General features: G+C 36.0%; 1 protein-coding gene across 1 annotated transcript in view; it reads right to left on the reverse strand.

Annotated features, from left to right (window-relative positions):
* The window catches only part of LOC139728465 (uncharacterized), a 29,192-nt gene extending 15,494 nt beyond the window's left edge, over nucleotides 1-13,698 (reverse strand). The window contains exon 1 of the mRNA XM_071639408.1: nucleotides 13,662-13,698. Coding sequence (XP_071495509.1) covers nucleotides 13,662-13,698 — 37 coding nt within the window. The remainder of the gene's footprint in view (nucleotides 1-13,661) is intronic.
* Between the last annotated feature and the right edge of the window lie 5,922 nt (nucleotides 13,699-19,620).

A 19,620-nucleotide genomic window follows, 5' to 3' on the forward strand; every position in this document is an offset into this window, starting at 1 on the left:
CTTATAGCATGCAGCGGGTACTGCTTTGTTATTCAAATTTTTTTTATGAAGTTCTTCCGTCTAGATGTTTTCATTGCAACTGATTGACAAATTGCCCTACATCGACGTAAATAAGCACTGAATTGATCAGTGTTTTAGTAGTAGCCATGATAAAAAATCATGGGCGTACATACTCGAGCAGGATTCGAACCCACGACCTCCTGATCACCGAACAGGCGTCATCTCCACTAGACCACCGAGCTTTCGCCCGACAGCAAGTGTTGGTTCTAATCCTTATAGCATGCAGCGGGTACTGCTTTGTTATTCAAATTTTTTTATGAAGTTCTTCCGTCTAGATGTTTTCATTGCAACTGATTGACAAATTGCCCTACATCGACGTAAATCAGGAGGTCGTGGGTTCGAATCCTGCTCGAGTATGTACGCCCATGATTTTTTATCATGGCTACTACTAAAACACTGATCAATTCAGTGCTTATTTACGTCGATGTAGGGCAATTTGTCAATCAGTTGCAATGAAAACATCTAGACGGAAGAACTTCATAAAAAAAATTTGAATAAAATAAGATATGAATTAACGCTGTAAATAAACATGGTTACACTAACGATTTGAACTTATGATTCGCAAATTCGTCGGACAACACATTTTTTTTTTTTTTTTTTTTTTTACAATATCACGACAAACTCGCTAGATCTAGGCAATTAACGGAGAATGAAAAAAAAAATCGAAATATAGGAGACTGGTCAGGAGACTGCCATCATACAGAAAGCTCGACTACAGATGGTTGCCTCGAAAAAAATGAAAATACACCAGAAAACAAACGTCTCTAGGTCAAGAAATAAAAAAACAAAATTGTTTGAAGAAAGTGAATTGTCAGTCAAAGAAAGGGAAAACCATGGTTTGATATTCTTCACAAAAATGTCTTCTCAAAGGAAAGTGCATTTGAAGATGCTATATTTACAAAATCCCAAGAGTTGTTTTGGTTAGTCTTAAAAGTTGTCGTACATCGTTCAGCGATCGTCGCAAGCAATGTTTCAGCGGAGGGCAAAGAATTGAACGCTCATTTGGGATTGTACACTCTATGAAAACTAGGTCCAACTTTGCCCCTTAACAAGGTTCACACTGGGGGCACCTTTACCGGTGCAACTTTGATCCTTCCAGTCCAGAAAGGTGCAATCTTGCACCTTTGAAGGTGCTCACTGGTCTGGAGGGTGCAAAGTTGCACCCGTAATGGTGTTCCCAGTGTTAAACTGGTAAAGATAAAACGTTGAACCCATTTTTTTTTTGTAGAATATATGAACAGTATATTTCTGTTCATGATCTGAAGCCGACATTTTCTCTCATTGAAAAATTAGTTGAAAAATTAAACATTTTATTTGAAATGTACGAAAAAGTGAATTTTTCTATTCATTATACGAAGCCAGGAATTTTCTCCCCAACGCTTTTGAGATATTTGCCCCTTAAATTTCTACAAATGTTTTAAATTAGAGATAAAATTGCTCTATGGTGAATTTACTCATTGCCTTATAATCAAACTCTTTTGATATACGTTCTGAATGTGATTTTTTTTTCTAGGAGTTTGTGCTTCTTTTTATAAAAATCTGTAATTTATTAACATAAAATATTTCATAGATGAGATGAAAACGTACCCAAAGGTGTCCGGGCAGTCTTGGCAAACACCAAGCAGATCAAAGTTAGATTCACTTTAACAAGTACATACACACCAACAACAATATAAGAAACAAAGCTAAAAGCATCTAGTTCGTCTTTTTCAAAAAGCTACGTTGTATGTCGTCAAAATTCCTCTGCTATTTAGTTTGTATATGAATGAACAGTTTTCGTATGTGTCATGGGAATGCAGATTTCAAGATAACTGTAACTGCTGTAATTTCAAATAGATTGATTTGTCTTGCGTAATCACAACCGATTTTTCCACGTTCAGTGAAAACAGAGATTGTATTACTTACCAGGGATACAGATGGCAGGTACACTGTAGACTATTAAGATGATTGTTGCGCAAACTTCTAAACGTAGAGAGGCCATTTTGGGCAGTCCCCAATGCAGGAATTACATCATAGTCATTTCTGTGGAAAAAAAAAGCAGAGAGGGAGAATAAAAAGGGAACAAGGTTACACGTCTTTGATATCAAGTTTGTATGATACTGTACACAAGTGCTAACACTATGCTAACTTTTAGTTGTTCCATTAACCGGACCTCTACTGCTTGCGTGTTTTATCATCGTGTCCTTATATATACACACTGCAATGTTCAATTATATCCACCACTGCACTGAATTCGAGAATTCCAAGGGAGAAACAAAGATGCTTAGGATTAGCCATTCATCTAGCATTACGTAGAAAAGTTCATACATATATATAAATGTATAGATACATATATATATATATATATATATATATATATATGTATGTATATATATGTATGTATTTATTTATATTATATATATATATATATATGTATTCATTTATATTATATATATATGTACATATATATATATATATATATATATATAAGTGTGTGTGTGTGTGTGTGTGTGTGTGTGTGTACGTGTATGCGTATCGTGTATATTATGTGACATGTGAATCGAAAAACGCTCAGTGTTTGCATCAAGGCGAAATAAAAACTGAATATTTTGAAACCAATGGGCACATGTAAAAAAAAACATCCTTGAATCTCTGATACTTTTGCACACGTTTCAATTACGAAAATTTTTTATGGTGCCATGGGATGATTTGTCCACACGACGAAGCTGGTAACAACCAATAATTATAGATTACCTCCTCCCCCACCCTATATATATATATATATATATATATATATATATATATATGATATATATATGTATATTTTATGCATAGTTAGTAACTAGGCAACCACAGTGAGATTTATGACATCGGGAACAAGGTTCGATCTTATTTTAGTGTGTGTTTCTTCCTGTTCGTTCGTCTGGTGGTCTTTTCCTTCCATTCTATTCATTCTGGCATTGGTTTCTGCCAATCAGGACACTCATCGAATTCTCCTCATGGTTGTTAAAGGGAAAGTCTCCTTCGGAGATACATAATCACTTAGTTAGAGAATTAAGGCACTCTACGACAACGTCATAATGCTAGAGACAAAAAAGCCAAAAGAATGCAAGTGCCTTGAAATGTCAGGAAAGTCTTATTTCATCTCTGCAGCCCACGATTACCTAATCAGAATGACTTGATTGCATCTTTAAGTTTTCTTAACTGACCTTGTGAAGGAGGGTAAATGGGTTTCGGAGACTGCATTGCAATCAGACTAACACACATTACTCTTGTGAGTGTGTGTGTATGTTTAAATCATACCAATTCTCTTGAAACATTCGTGAAAAACCACGTTACCATCTGATGGATAGGAAAAGACTTTGCCATCAAACACACATGGCATTTGTATATTAATGTGTGCATTTGTCCATGGATTCGCAGCACTGTTTTGTACACATCTTTCACTATGGTCTCTACCACTTAGATTACCTAGCAGTAAAGCGAGGACATAAAACTGTTTTTATTGCAATTTGCATAAAATTGGTTTCTAATTTGAGCAATTATGCGTGAGTGCCAGCAAACATAATTCATCCCTTTGTGAACCGAAGCTTTCTCTCATTGTGTGTGTGTACTGGTGTGTGTGTGTGTGAGTGTGTGTGTGTGTGTGTGTGTATGTGCGTGTGGGTGCGTGTGTGTGCGTGCGTGTGTGTGTGTGTGTATGGGTGTGTGTGTGTGGGTGCGTGTGTGTGCGTGTATGTCCTCAAAATGATGCATTGGACTCCGCTATTTTAGTGCGTCGAAGAATAGATCTGAATGCTCACTTCAAGGATGTAACTATTTTCTTTGGGCTCATAGGAGATCTGACGTGCAACTTGAATGAATGAGACGATAAACTTATCAAACTGAATTACGCTTGACCTCGAAACTACATAACATTTACTCTTGGCACAGAAATGAGTTCCAATCTTTACATGCATTTCGATTGCCTTGAACATACTGGTTTACATTCGTCATACCGTTGACAGATATAGAAAATAGTTGCGACGTACATGTATATTCATTGAAAGTTTTGAAAATAAAACTCTTCTTTTTAAGCCCTGTGCCTCTGAGTATGAGTAAGGAACGAAATGATAATGTGGAGAAAAGTTCAACTCACACTGCAAACGTAACTGGTCAAAAAAAACACACAAAGAACATTTTTTGGTGCTGTTTTAGTGATTATGGCGATAGAATTGACGACAGAGAGTATGAAAACACAGGCTGGGTATAATTATGAGGAGTACCGTCAGTTTGTGCGGCGTTCTCCCGGTATTGTCTTTCTGTGTCTTCTTGCGTATACCAATACCAGAATAATTCATGTTATATCTTAGAAGTTTGCATTGTGCTTGTCATCATTGTGTTACATATGCCCTGAAGTGGGGAAAGGCAAGCATGAAATGATTACTTTCTCGTGAGATATATCTCAACAGATATGTCGTGAGATAATGAGATTTTTGACATATATCAGGGTGCATTACAGATGAAAAGAGAGAGATAGAAAAAGAAATACAAACAAACGTGTGATCTAAATATTACAAATTTTGCTACATTTTTGGTTAACAGCGTGCACATCTATAGGTTAAGGACTATAAAAGTAGCAACATGTCACAATCTCTTTGAAATTTCATACTTACAGTTGCTCTGAAAGTCTATCACTAAGCAAAAAAAAAAAAACAAAAAAAAACCCGTGTTATTTAGATATTCAAATTTACTATAAACGTAGCAACATGTCGCAACCTCCTTGATATTTTATACATACAGCTGCTCTCAAAGTCAATATCACTAAACAGGATCAGCAACATTTGGAAACGAAGAGATGGCCTTTGCCTTTCCATTGCCAGCGAACTATTCTTTGACAGTGAATTGCACACACAAGAGACGTTTTTGTTGTCTTTCTCATTAGTATGCTAATAGGAGTGTTTATTGTTACCGTTAGATGTATTGAGGACAAGAAGAAATCAACATGATATAGATCTATGTAGAAGAGAGTAAATGATGATAATGTTGACAAGATACAGGTTCAAGAACTGAGGTGTCGATTTCCGATCTTATTCTTCCTCCCTATACACGTTTCCTTCTGCATAACGTCTTTGACAAACTTATGTTTGGACAGGCTCAAATTAAATTGTAACCACCTGGTTGCAGCAGAAAGTGAGAAAAGAACAAAGAAAAGAAAAAGACTGCAGAGAGGATTAAGTGTCTAGTCCACGTCATAGGACGTTCAAGGCAAAATCATTTCATTTAATTTTAATCTATTTCTTTGGAAATCAATAGATATAAAATTTCAGTAGGATAAAAACAAAACTTCAATAAGAGAATTCATCTGCACGTCAAGTGTCACATAAAGCATAATAAACGAAAATTGATTTATTAAGTATTAAAAAAACCATAATGCAATGCAGAATACTTCCAAGTTTGGATAAACTTAAGATTTTGGAACAGGTTTTATCATAATTTATGAGAAGACACTTTGTTTGACTCTAGAAAAAGAATGGCAAGGGGGAAGAGAGAAGAATAGAAAAAAAAAGGATGAGAAGTAAAAAAGACCACTACAATGACATTGAAGAAAAGTCACATTCATGATGAGCGGGAAAAGATGCCAACTTTGTTATGTAGCAGCACTATGCCAGGGATTACATTTTTGTACAGTTTCCGAAATGAATGCCAGCAGATGACAATGGGTCATATTATGAAGGCACTAAACTATGTGAAATTATGGCACGTGCAAATGGCAGACTTATGAATGCACGAAAGAGGACTTGCATCTGTTTATCAAAAATTGATGATTATGTACTTGGAATTGATATTATTTGATAAGAAGGGGAAGGTGATAGTGAAGATGGAGTACGTATAAATAAAAGCGACTGAGACTGACGCAACAAAGTAGGTCTAACAGAGAAATCCTGAATATATATATCATTCTTTTCTTTGCCGGAAGAATAGCACTGATTGGCACTTGGTTGGGGAAGCTAATGGCCAGCATCGAAACCGTCATGAACATCCCTCGTGAAGGGACTATTGCAGACAATTTGAATACACAGATAAGTGATAAGCAACTGATAAGGGGCTCATAATTTACTTATACAAACTACAGTGATCGGACTTTGGTATCATTTTATTTCGCGGAAGTAGCTTGCGCATGTAGGTTTAATAAGAAAAAGATTGGGACAAAATGTTGACTGTCTTTGAAGCATTATGAAAATACATCAACTCACACAATAGTCTGCCTTGAAAATGGGACTTACGCTGTCATGTCATGTAGATGTAAAGAAATACTGTAAACTAAAGAACGACCAGTATGAATTTAGCATTTCTCTTGTCGAACCCGAGAAAAACTTGTTCTTTGTAAATCTTGTTTGTAAAAACGGAAATATCTCTAGTAAGCCTCATAAAGTACGAAAGATAGTGAACATTTTGCTTTCTTAAAAAGTTATATTGTATTGCCTTTTGAAATGCCATAGACTATATGTGTTAGGACATTTGTCTCAAAGTAATGGTAATACACAGGTATAAAGAAAGCGCGCACCCACACCACAAACATATATACGTATATATCAATATACATCAATATATTCTTATGTATCATTATTAGATGATTATAATCAAGTTCGCTATGCTTTGAACAACCTGTCATCTTACCATCAGCAATGGTCAACTCTTCAGCCGATGTTCCAAACAGCTTTCATATAAAGGTTTTGCTCGGTAGACCGATGTAACCTGGGCAACAGGACAGCTTCTAGTTTGAAGTTCTTGGCCACAGTTCTCCTAATGGAATTTACATGTATCAGGGTCGACGATGTGCGAACCCTCCGGAGAAGCACTGGTCTGTTGGCACAATATCCTGATCGCGGAGATGTTTCTGAATAATTGTTTGAAAAAAAAAAAACATACACGCAGGGACCACGATGGTATAGGAGATGTGCTTCTCCCATAAAACTCTATCCTGGGGCAGCGGGCGGGGAGTAATGGCAGCCGAGTTCGTTGGTAGCACCTGCAGTTGTCGGGAAAGGAGGTCTTAGTCCGCTTCTTACTCCTCTCTACTGAGCTTCTATCGTCACACTCCACTCGACATCGTTTTATTTACTGGTAGTAAACGGAGAACACTATTTGGCGCACAAACTTTGGATGCGGGTAGGCAGCGCAGTGAGCTATCGACAAAACCGCGCAAGCGCTTGTCTACTCTCCTCCGTGTGACAATGGTAAACATCTCTTAAGGCTACGAACAGAGAAGCTCAAGGACTAAGAGTTACAGGATGACTCAGTTCGATGGCACACACAGTACATCTCATTCCGCAAGCATTGAAATTGTCAGTGTTTAACTTTATTGTACAATTGCCCTTGGTGTATGAAAAATATGTTTGTTCTTAAAATAGAATGTGTTATAAATATAAAAAAGTAATAAAGGCTATGAAATTGATGAAATGGGATAAAAATTTACACTGCATTGATGATTAGTGGCACCAGTATTATCCTTCAATCTCAGATCACCTATTTACATCAAGTTGATATTTCGAGTAGTTCAATCTTAGATCGTCTACTTACATCAAGTTTCAATATTCGGAGCAGTTTTCGTCAGGCTTACAAGTGTGATGACGTCCTTATAATCACGACAATAGAAGAATACTGATAAAGTTTCTCTTTGTCTTGTTTTTTTTTTGATAATTAGAAAAAGGTGGCTGTAATGGAAGACTTTGAAACTTTCTAACTTTCATTTCAATAAGGTGATCGTCGAAATTCTAACGGATGACCGTAGTGATAGAACACTTAAGATTAAACATCTTTACTTTTCCATTAAAGAAACATTCTAACATACTTATCAATGCAAAACTTTGATCCTTAAGCAATATTTCTACCTAATCTTTACTTGCATTTGAATTCGAACCAGGAGCTCATTTTTTTTTCTTCAAAGAATTACGTTGTCTTTCACACTCCCTTCTGTAGCCGCCTGTTGTTCCTCTCCCCCTGCTTGCCTTTGGTTTATTCAATGATCTACTGTTTTAACATGTTTTTAAAATATTATTTTCAGATCATTTGGCATCCAAACAACAGTTTGAACTCAGATTTGCAAACTCTTTCTTTTTCAATTTTGTTTTCCCTACAAGTACCCGTTCCCGTTAATCGCAGGCCTTATATCTTCTGGTGCATAGTTCAATTTCAACAAAAGCACTTACTATAATCCACCAGTACATTATGAAGTACTTTCCAACACTTTTGCTGCCGAACAGAGCAATCTGCCCCCAAAAAGGAAATGAAATAAAACTCCTATATAGTTCTGACAAATTGTGAGCGGTTTTATGTATGACCGTCCTTGATCGCTTTTAAAAGGAAGACCGTTTCAATAGTTGTATATCTTTGTGTTGATATGGAAATAGAAATTTGTTGCCTTGACCTAGAGAAAATAGATTTATCTCAGACATAAATCAACATATTGCTTGACCATACGTTATTCTCATAGGTGTCTTGAGGATGTTCATATTCCTTGATGTGGCTTTCGACGAAACAGTGAGTTATATTATTATAAAAAAAGAAAATCGATGTATAGTAACTGAAAAAACCGCCTCTATTTTAATTACAAATACATTTGATTTGATTTGATTTGATTAAATTTCTGATTTTTTTCATACATAAAGGAAATACAAAGTCAATTGAACAAACTAATTGAGCTCAGTATAATTTGAATCTGACAGATAAAACAAATAAATGATTACTTTCGCAACTCTTCGGAATAATAGTTCCTTATGTCATGCTGCAGCGCTAGATTATGTGGAATTTCAATTCAACAAACGACGAGAATTTATCCTCTTGTCGTATAACGTTTGAAGTTTCACACTGTACTCCAACGTCAAAGTGACTCTGCTTTTGACAGATGTGTCTGACAGTTTAGTTCAGTTCAGTTTTAGTTTTGCATTCCATTGTAAACACATTGACAATTATATGTAAGTGTCGACATCATATATTCCAAATTGACATACATTATAATGTAACGCATACTTATTAAAGAAAGTAAAATGAAATCAAAGAGCAATACCACGTTTAATGTACACTAGCAAAAAAGGGATACCTTGAAGAAAACAACTGAAATTACACAAGAGCCCAACTTGTTCATAAACAAAGCTCGGCTATACGGTGAGGACCCTAGATAATGTTGCAACATGAAATAAACTACCCAAAAGTGCAGTATAAATCTTATTCCTCATCAAAGATAGCATTCATGCAGTGATAACGACTTTCTAAAAGTGACTACATATACTTTAGCAGTAATTACTTGAGACCGTGAATAGAAGTAAGATGTTTGTTCAGCTGATGTGTGTCTGTTTCGCGAGCGACTTTATCTAGAGTTTTAAAGTTATAAGACCTTAGTACGAAACTAGCAGTTGGACATTAGAGTAAAAAATATGTACGCAACGGGAAATTGAATAAAACAGCTATTTTCTCCCCAGAAACGACCATAGCGGCAAGCTAAGAAATGCTGAATCGTCGAAAAGCAGTCACTGTGGAGAGAGTAGTAGAAAATATTTTTATTCTGTTCTTGTAAGAAAAGTTACGAATTCATGCCTTTTCTTTACGACCCCCTGAAAAAAGAAATACTGGATGAAGGTCTTAAAAATCTGTGTTTTCTCTCGGGTATAAATTTCAGAAAAACACATTTGAGTTTGCTGACCACATGTCAACTAAAGCTAAGAAATAAGTCAAAAATATCGTAGTGATATAACCGGTGTTATCTATACTTGAGGTGACGGATTGAAATCATAGTAAAATTGCCCGTCATGCAATGACAAACTACAAAGTCTCCAAGTCCTAATTCTCTCCCTATAATTTTAAGGTGTGGTAGATACAAGGAAGGGAGGGAACTCGGTGGCAGAGTGTACTAGACAATTATCATAATTTTTAAACCACGAGAAAAGTGCCAGCATAAATCACTTTCACGTAATGGCATTAAGGAAGTGCCTCTCCTCAACAGACCCTCTTTGGTTATTTGTAATTAAATCTCACCTGCAAATGACATTTGACCCAGCGATGTATCAAAACTCTTGTCTTTCCACCCAGCCGGAAATATGAGGATTGGATAAATATATAATTATTTCAAGTTTGCTGTTCTTTTTAATTTTTTTTTTATATATCCTTGTAATAACTAAATAAACTCAACTAGTGAACCATTTTTTTTAATTCATCCCCAGCCAAATGAAAAATGGCTTCAAGAGTTTTTCTCCCTTGAGATATACTGAACTCCTACAACACAGTTTTCACTCTTATATTATCAAAGAGAGGTGAACTTAATGGCCAGGGAAAAACTGCATTACAAGTACATTTTATGTTGAACGGCATCGGACGATTTATTCATAATTGTAGTCTCTTCAAAGACTTCTGTCTACAAAAATGAAATGAAAACACAAATAAATCAAATACTATAGCACAGAAAGAGCAACGTAGGTTTACTCAGATATTGAAACAATCCAAGCGAAACCAAGCAAATTCGATTGTCATATGATGGACGGGGTCTTTACTGGATAAGTGAAACTTGGTTGAGAGCACTGATTTCAAATGTCATTATTATTTCCACCAAGATTCATCATTTCGTGTGTAAAGTGTAAAGTGTAGAGTGTAAAGAGTTTGGCTTACAGTAAAGATTACTAACAGACAGTGCTACCACAACACTGTTAGTATTTTCTTGTAACAAAAAAAAATCGTAATTATACCACTTTTGGTGAGCTTGTTACTTTAGTGTCGAGGGTCTGCAACATCCTTTGTTTGGTGAAAATGGTGAGTGTCACAAACTTACACTAATGTGTGATGAATTAATCATTATGAATTTGGCCAACCATTGCTACGTTAAGCACAAGTTGAACTATACAGTGTAATATGAATCATAATTGTCAAAGTCAGCCTTCCACGTGCAGTGAATGACAAGTGCCTTGCAGTATTATCATTATCATTGTTATTATTGTTATCATTATTATATATTATCATTACCACCTGAAAAAAAGTTACGGAGAATACTGTTGTTTAAAGTTAAATGCGTCGTACAACGCAAGAACACAATACGAGAGAACTAAGTCCTATGATCCAATGATTTTGCAACTTCCTATATGAATGTGATTTTCACGCCTTCTTCTTTGTTTAAACGTAACACAAAATTATATCATAGTTTAATATGTTTTCATTTTCTTTGGATTGAACAAGAATAATTGAGTAAACCTCCAAACTAACACGTTTTCTTTGGCAGTACGCTTAATATAGTACATATCAAATCTGCAGTTGATACTTTATTTACATTCATTTTATATGAGCTTAAAGTCCTTGCTAACATTTAGAGATGAAAAATAAAGGACCCAGCTTTAGTGCTTCAAAATAGTTCTAAAATGTGAGTTAGGAATAAGATAACCGACCTGAAAATGTAAATCAGTATAACCAATGTTGAGTATTGTTAAATATACAAATTCTGAACAACTTACTGGTTTATCAAAAACCGTTTCTAGAATAAACCATCACTGTGACGATTAATTAAGAAAATTAGTGATATCTCCTTATATTTGCGGCTTTAGAATTTTTGTACGGTAGGATGTTTTGTGATACAACTTTAATAACTAAACATAGATTACGCATCAACTGTGATAATTCGAACATTGGTAAAGGACTCTTTCTAATGTGAAATGGTGGCTTTAACCACTCATCTATTATAGGGATGAATAAAATTGGATCTCAATAAAACACAGACCAACAGATGATGAGATAAGTTAGTATAATGAACAACGCGGTTTGCAGTCGGGCATCGGGTGAACTCAACGCTTACTGTCAAAATTTCGACAGTGACGCGAATGAAAAAGAGAACAATACTATGCCGAAAAACTAAACATTTATAGGATGTGCAATGAATTTATAATGTTGTGTCCTATGTCTCCATGCTGTGAGAAACCTATAATATCCACGTATGTATGTGTGACGAAGATACAACACGGTACAGTACATCGTCGACTGAGAACCAGAAAGGCGTTATCGCATTTTTTTTTTTTTTTTGGGGGGGGGGGGGGGTATTGAGTTATTCGTATCATGTTAAAGAGCTTGATATCTTCTTCAGTGTTTAATTGTTTTCATGTTTAGACAAGTGTTGAAATTCAAAACAGCAAGGGCAATATTTTACCAGAAATTTGGAACAATGCTTATCTATCCACGTTGACTAGGTGAACCTATTATTTCACGAAAATTGCTTGTTTCGTTTATATCTATGCACAAATCTTAGAATGCAATACCGCCCTTCTGGTTCCCAGCTGACGATATATAAATCTGGGCGTATGACGTCTACTTGGCCCTGACCTACAAGGCTACAATATCTATTTATAATGACATTTTGACATTGTATGAGCTATATCATGTCAGCCCTTATACATAAAACGAAAATATCAAACGACCAAGTACTCTCTTTTATAATGACCGCGCGACACAAAATGCAGACACATACTTTTTTTTTAATTTTATATTTCTTCTTCGGTATAACACAATGTATGTAATGACACGCCATGAGATTAGTACTCTGACTTAATTTCTTTTCCTGACTGTGGATTTAAAATGTTCGATAACTTTTTGGATTGCACAAACTACTCACTGAAAAACACTGGAAGACAATGCGAAAGAATTCCTGTGTGCAATTACGTCATTGACATATATTTATATGTCTATTGACAAATATTTGACATGACCACGCATCACACTGGGTGAACACAGACAGTGAACGATCAAGATCAATAATTGCTTGACATTCCAACCTTTATAATTGTGCCCCTGAAATAGAATTCAAACCATCGACATTCTGGAAAACCCCCGCATGTTGAGGGCATCTAAATACGCAGTCCAATGTCTTCTGTACCATTATTGTTAGTTCTGCATTATTCAATGATAAATGTACCAAAAATATCCCAAACGTACCAATAGTAACTGACTAGCAATGATTAGCATCTATGTTAATTCGTAAGAATGTAACCACAAACCATATAAACACTTTCCCCCTGAGCTTTAGTTCACTTATCACGCATGTAAACTCCTCGGCAATGGATGTAGTTGAATAAGAGTTACTGAGTTATTTCTCTTAGCAGAAATAACTTTAAGAGATTACAATAGGGCGAAAATGAATACACAAATACAGAAAAGGACAGTACATCAAAAAAAAAACATGACACTACGTTGACAACCGAATCCGGAACTTGGTATATGAAAGCTTACTACGATGTATAATTTGTCGATGCCTTTGTGAGCAATAAGTTGGAACACTCACAAAATAAAACGACAGTAGACAAATCATTTATTAGACCTACACCTACATGAAATGTAAGCACTATTTCCAAAAAAGAAAATGAAAATTCATTTCGTAATAAGGAAAGATTTAAAAAGCTTAATAAGGTGCTGTATGTCAAATATAATCAAAGCCACTATTTCCACTCTTTAGAATCACCGGAATTTGTAATGTGAGTATTAAAGCTCACCATTTCTTTTATTGACAGCCATTGAATGTATTGAATGTTCTTGTCATTACAACTCTGCACTTTGACAGAAATTAGGGAGTTTTCCACTACAACGACGGGAAGATCGAGAATACGCGGAAGCATCACCTTTGACAGTCCCCGTACTCCGACTCCCGTCCCCCATATCTAAGCAGTTCGCTTTCCTGTTAGACGGAGGCGAGGGGACCAAGATCTCTGATTGGCTGGCTAGCTGGGCTGGCTTCACTCCTGCCCGGCTGCAATCGGGACCGAACGCTATTTTGGCCGAATACCGTACTCGTTTTCCCCAGGACGGACGTTTCTCGGATTTGATCATGCGCAGAAGCAAATTTGCACACGGCACGCTCAAATGCCGGCTGAGAGAGAGGAAACAACTTTTCAGTCAAGTTAGTGATGCATGCAGTAAGGATGACAATATATAGATGATGACTGGCGGGGGAGGGAACATACCGGAATGTACAACCCGAAGGGTTTGAAAATGCTATTGAGGGAGGTTATAAGTCCCGAGACGAATGTTACACCCGAAGGTTTGAAATGCTATTGAGGGAGGTTATAAGTCCCGAGACGAAGTCGAGGGACTTATAGCCTCCCGAAATAGCATTTCAAACCCTGAGGGTGGAACGTTTGGTACATGTTCCCGACAACAAAAGTCATCATCTGTTATATTATATGGGTTAGTCAAATACGTCAAAGTCAGCCGGTTAACCACCAGCACAACGCATTCGATCGCTCGCTCGCGCATCCCAGAGCCAAATTCAATGTGCGCGCGCGGTCCTAGGCCATCTGTCATTTGTTAAGTGAAAATGTTTTCCCATGGGAGAACATTACAAGAATGTTCACCCATGGGCGAACATAACGAATGTACCTCCATCACGTGACCGTGTTCAGTCAATCACTAACCGGTATTTGACTAACCCATTATAACATTGGCCATTGACACTGTTAATTAAAGGTACTGAATACCATTGGGAGCAGTGATTTTAAAAAAAAATGTTCAAGATATGCGTATGTGTAAGTTAGTTGTACCACAAAACATTCTACCAGCATGTAAAAATTTCGCAATAAAGCATAAAATATATAACAGATGATATTTACGTCGATGTATAATAGGGCAATATGTCAATCAGTTGTCAAACATAAAATATAAGGAAATATCACTATTTTTCTCACTAAACCATAACTGTAGACGGTTTAGTCAAGGAACATATTTATCACAACTATTTTTCACATTTTGTATATTTGACAATATTCAACATTAGTTATACTTATCTAAATTTTTACTTTGGTTGTTTCTATCCGTGACTCACATTTTAGAACTATTTTGAAGCACTAAATCTGGGTTTTTGTTTCATCTGCAACTGGTATATTATAGGCCTAATGCCTTTAAGTGTATAAATATATTCAACCGAGCGTGAAGACAAATGCTTAAAAAGAATACTTATTTGGAAATGTACGATAAATTGTAGCAAGCTCATTGAAACTGAGGTTTTGAATGTGCCAATGGATGAGCACTGCCAAATGTATAAGAGATCGTCCCAGGGTGCTGGAGCGTAGCTGTATATCAGACTGAAAATAATTTTTTTTTTTTTGGGGGGGGGGGGGATGGAAGGGATGGGTTGGTCAGTGTTTCTTCGATAAGTCAAGAAATATAACATTTCTTTTGTTAGAATATGAGTATATCTTTATTGACACATTAAATTTTGACGTACTGAGTCACTTACCTGTTTCAGGTGTTAGATTCAAACAATGCTGTATTCAGTTACTTTGTTCAATTTATTTTGTGTAACATTTATGTGCGAAAAAGTATTTTGTGTAACATTTATGTACGAAAAAGAAATGCAGAAATAAAATCAATCAATCAATCACTTCTGCCACAGTGATATAATCTTTATTGCATAAACATAATGGTTTGTAAGATAAGTCGATAACAAAAATAATATCAAGCACAATGATGTTGGATACATAGTCTACACAAATCAAGAAATCTTCATTTTCTCCTTGTAAATAGTAAGAATGTTGCTATTCAAATTCAGTTTGACCTCATTGTTTTATATAATAAACATGTATTTGTAATTTTGTAGTTTTAAATAACAAAATGCATTCCAAAATTGTATCTCCTTCACAGACCCCACCCCCGTCTTATTCACAATTTGATAAATCATTGCTGAAAGTAATGGAAATTGTGTTGTATGACCATTTTTTAACCAATTGTCATCCTCTGTACAATGTATTTGCAAGATCACAACTGCTGATCTACATTTCATCAAACAAACATGAATTCTCTGATCTATATTTCAACAAGCAAACAAACAACATTTATATTATCTGATCTATACGTTATATCAAGCAAGCATTAGCATTCTCTTGCTTTCATGCAATAATGGATTAGTTAAATTTGACAAAATGAAAATCTTGAAGACATGTCAGATCTTCAGAATGAATAATCCATCCAGCTTTTCACGGATCCGCAAACATTCATTCTGCTTATTATACGTTTATGTTTTTGATTCAATGACTAGCTGGATATTGAGGGGATTTACTTTCAAATGAATACAAAGGGAATCTTACCGCTATACGTAAGAGGTCACAATCATAGAGTTGTGAACGTGCAGAGTATGATAGAAATCATTAATAATTAATCAACTACCCCACCTTGATCGTGTTTATATCCGGTAAATTGGGACGGGAGCCAGTTTCCTGTATCTGTCAAGGTAGATGGGGACCTGTAGGAGGTCACCCTTTCAATTACAAGGCACCTCTTACGGTGCTCACTTTTGCTGGTGGGCGAAGCCCCTGCTACCGTTCCGATTAATTATCGTGGATAATGACTTTGTTGTTTCCAACGTGGTTTATAACTCCTGCTCTTATAGGGGCGTCAACACGTAAACATTGCTATATATGCTAAAAGTTCAAGCGTTGTCCAATGTCAAAGTTTGGATTTGTTCATATGTTCTCGTTTTTCCTATTTCATGATTAAGGGTTAAGGTTAAAGATTCAGGAACACAGTTAGATTAGCGACAAATAATGAAAAGGGAAGGGGAAAAGGTAGAGTCATGAACAGATGAGTTTTGCAAAATGATGATGATTGTCATTTACACTTTATCTCGACCCCTTTGCGGTTGTGATTTCAAGTTCGGTGATAGTGCTAATGACTGCCTTTAAAATCGAACTCCAACACCGACCGATTAACGAAGCGATACCAATCAAAATTATCGATCCCCAGCATTAGGTGCTAGTGTTGCACCACCGCGAAGTCCGCGGGAATTGCGCAACGAAAATATTTAGCCATGACTGCTTAGTTTAGACACATAATTAGGAAGACAAATTAAACTGCCACAAATTTCAATCATTCTTTAAGCACTTACTAACTTGATTTTGCTCCCAGGCTCAGATTTATGTAGCAATGTCTAGAGTGTACGGTACATGGGCGACCATTGCATTAGAATACTAGTATACTTTGCATGTAAAACAAGACAACGCTAACACCAGCATCGAATTTAAAATGACAAAAATGATAATCCCTAGGGGCTTAGTAGTGTTAGTCAGTGGCGAAAAAGCACGTAAATCGCCAGCACAAAGGGCGGAGCTCGGTTCAGCAGACGACATTCAACACCGAGTCGAGAACCAGCAACTGGAAATACGTCATAATTTTGAGGTCAATCTCCCAATACCGACTGATTTCAAGTTCGGTTTTATCGCCGATGCTAGTGCTGAGATAGCACTAGCACTAGAACTTAAAATCACCCACTATCCATGGAGTCGCGTTTGATGAACTTGACAGGACAGAAAGAGAAAAGATAATCGTAATTCGGTAATCTCAAAATATCGAATTTCGGCACGAAAAGAAAAAAAAAACCTCACAGAAAATGGCACGTTTAGACATGACCTGATTAATTAATACTGGTTCTTCAATCGGTTTGCAGACCACTGATATTAGTAATCATCTGTCAAACCAACAACTACTATTGAATAAAAAAAGAAAATATTGAGAGCTTAAGTGCATGGGCGTGGTATAATTCCACATAATATACATGGTTATATATTTTGTAATGTGAACCTGCTTTACAGCTGTTTAAAAAAAAAAAAAAATCTGTTGGAAAGTATCATTTCCTCTGGCGAATTAGTTGAATTTAAAAACTTGCATATTCCGCGCTCACAGAAGCTGTGTCCGACCGTACTTGGTTTGTTTGTTTTTTCGTAAGTAGTCCCCATAAAAACAAAACTGCAAATCCCTTGAAGCTATACAGTAACAAAACCAGGGTATACCATTGATCCCGTCAATTAATTTTACTTGAACATGTTTATACATTACGTATCATCGGCTGTGAATTCGTGAGCTTCTAAAGCTTCTTTCCTACACCAGAGAGTACATTCATTGCCAGAAAGTAAGAAGCTTTCATGACTCTACTTAGGGCAGTGTGGAAAGATTTTGCGTGGAGATCAATTGTATTCCAAACTTCTGTGAAATAATACTTGATTTGAACAATGTTTATGTTATACGTATAATGTAATTGTGGGTTGGTGTGTATGTGGTGAATGTGCGTTCGAGTGCGTGCAACATAATGTAATTATATCCACGAGTACATTTATTATATTGGCGAATATAGGGTGAGTACATTACACTCACATGAAAAAAATAATAATGAAGGCCTAATGCGATCATTGATACGTATGCCGATAGGCAATGGCAATTGATTTATGGCATTTATTCAATTTATCCACTGTATTTTTTAATGTATTGCTTTTCATTTTAGCGATGTGAAATTTGACTCGGAGCAATATACATGTTGGTAAAATTAAATAGGGTAAATCAATATTGAAAGTATAACCTTAATTGTTAACTTGAATAGGCCTCTGTTATGTTATCGTCAGAAACTAGGTTATCCCACCGACAGAAAATATTCTTCGGTTGCAAATGTAACGTTTATGCAATTCTTTTCAAGTCATGTCTTTGTTTTAGTTTGGTTTTGGTTGTTGTTTTTTGCCGGTCATGGCTTCACATATACGTGAAGAAAGATACCCCAGTTGCATTTTATTAGGTGATCCGAGTATCCTCTCGGATCACCTTCTGTATCTGTAAAGATTCTTTCTTTTTCTTTATTTCTCCCCAAAAGTTGTGCAGAGGTTAGCTCAGAAAGTCCTCTGCCTATCAATTTCAAAATCATACCATGTGTGTATCGTATCCCAAAGACGACAAATCTAGTTCACATTATATTGCTATGAAGTGAAATTAGTTGTTGTGTGATGTCACTTGGCGAGACGTCTACTTGCAGAAGATATAAGAATGACAACTAGACATGCAATGTGACGCTAAAATTTAATGAGATCTGAGTGACATCAGGGAAGAAGGAATCGACTTCATTTGACACGCACACTGGCACATACCTACTTTTTTTTAATGATTTTTTTTATTCGAATTCCGTTTGATGTCACCATCGTTTTCACAATGAAAAGAATAAAAGCATTCACCTTGATCAATGTGATCAGACTGACAAATATTCTGCTTAATCGTACAAGATAAACAAATGAAAGGACAACATGACATGAAAGCCTGCTTAATCATACAAAATAAACAAAAGGACAGCATGGCCTACGCACACGTACACACACCCACGCACAACACACACACACACATCCACACGCACATACATATACCCGTTCAATAACCAGGTACTGCATAAAATCTTTGATTTTTCTTCTTTGTCTGCTAATTATATGTTTTATTCCATTAGGTGTGTATATAAATATATTTCTCACATAACATCTTAAGATATTGCATGGTGTTTATCCATGGCGCATCCATATGTTTATATCGAAACGCACTATCTTCTTTTTGCACTTTTGTTAAAACTTTTGTTCGAAATTCAATCAGTATAAGATGTATAAGACTGATAGACAGTAACATAAAAAGCGAAAATAATAACAAAATGTGGCTTATGCGTAGGCACATACTCTGTCACAATGAAAATTATGTTTTCCATTCATTGGTAACCATTGTAACCACAGTTTTTGTTTATTGTACAATCATTGGCAACTAAATTTCCGTGTTGACATGGACCGAAGAGTC

Source organism: Diadema antillarum, unplaced genomic scaffold (assembly GCF_040938485.1).
Source record: "Diadema antillarum isolate AM-2024a unplaced genomic scaffold, OU_Dant_1.0 scf00000019, whole genome shotgun sequence".
Lineage (NCBI taxonomy): Eukaryota > Metazoa > Echinodermata > Echinoidea > Diadematoida > Diadematidae > Diadema > Diadema antillarum.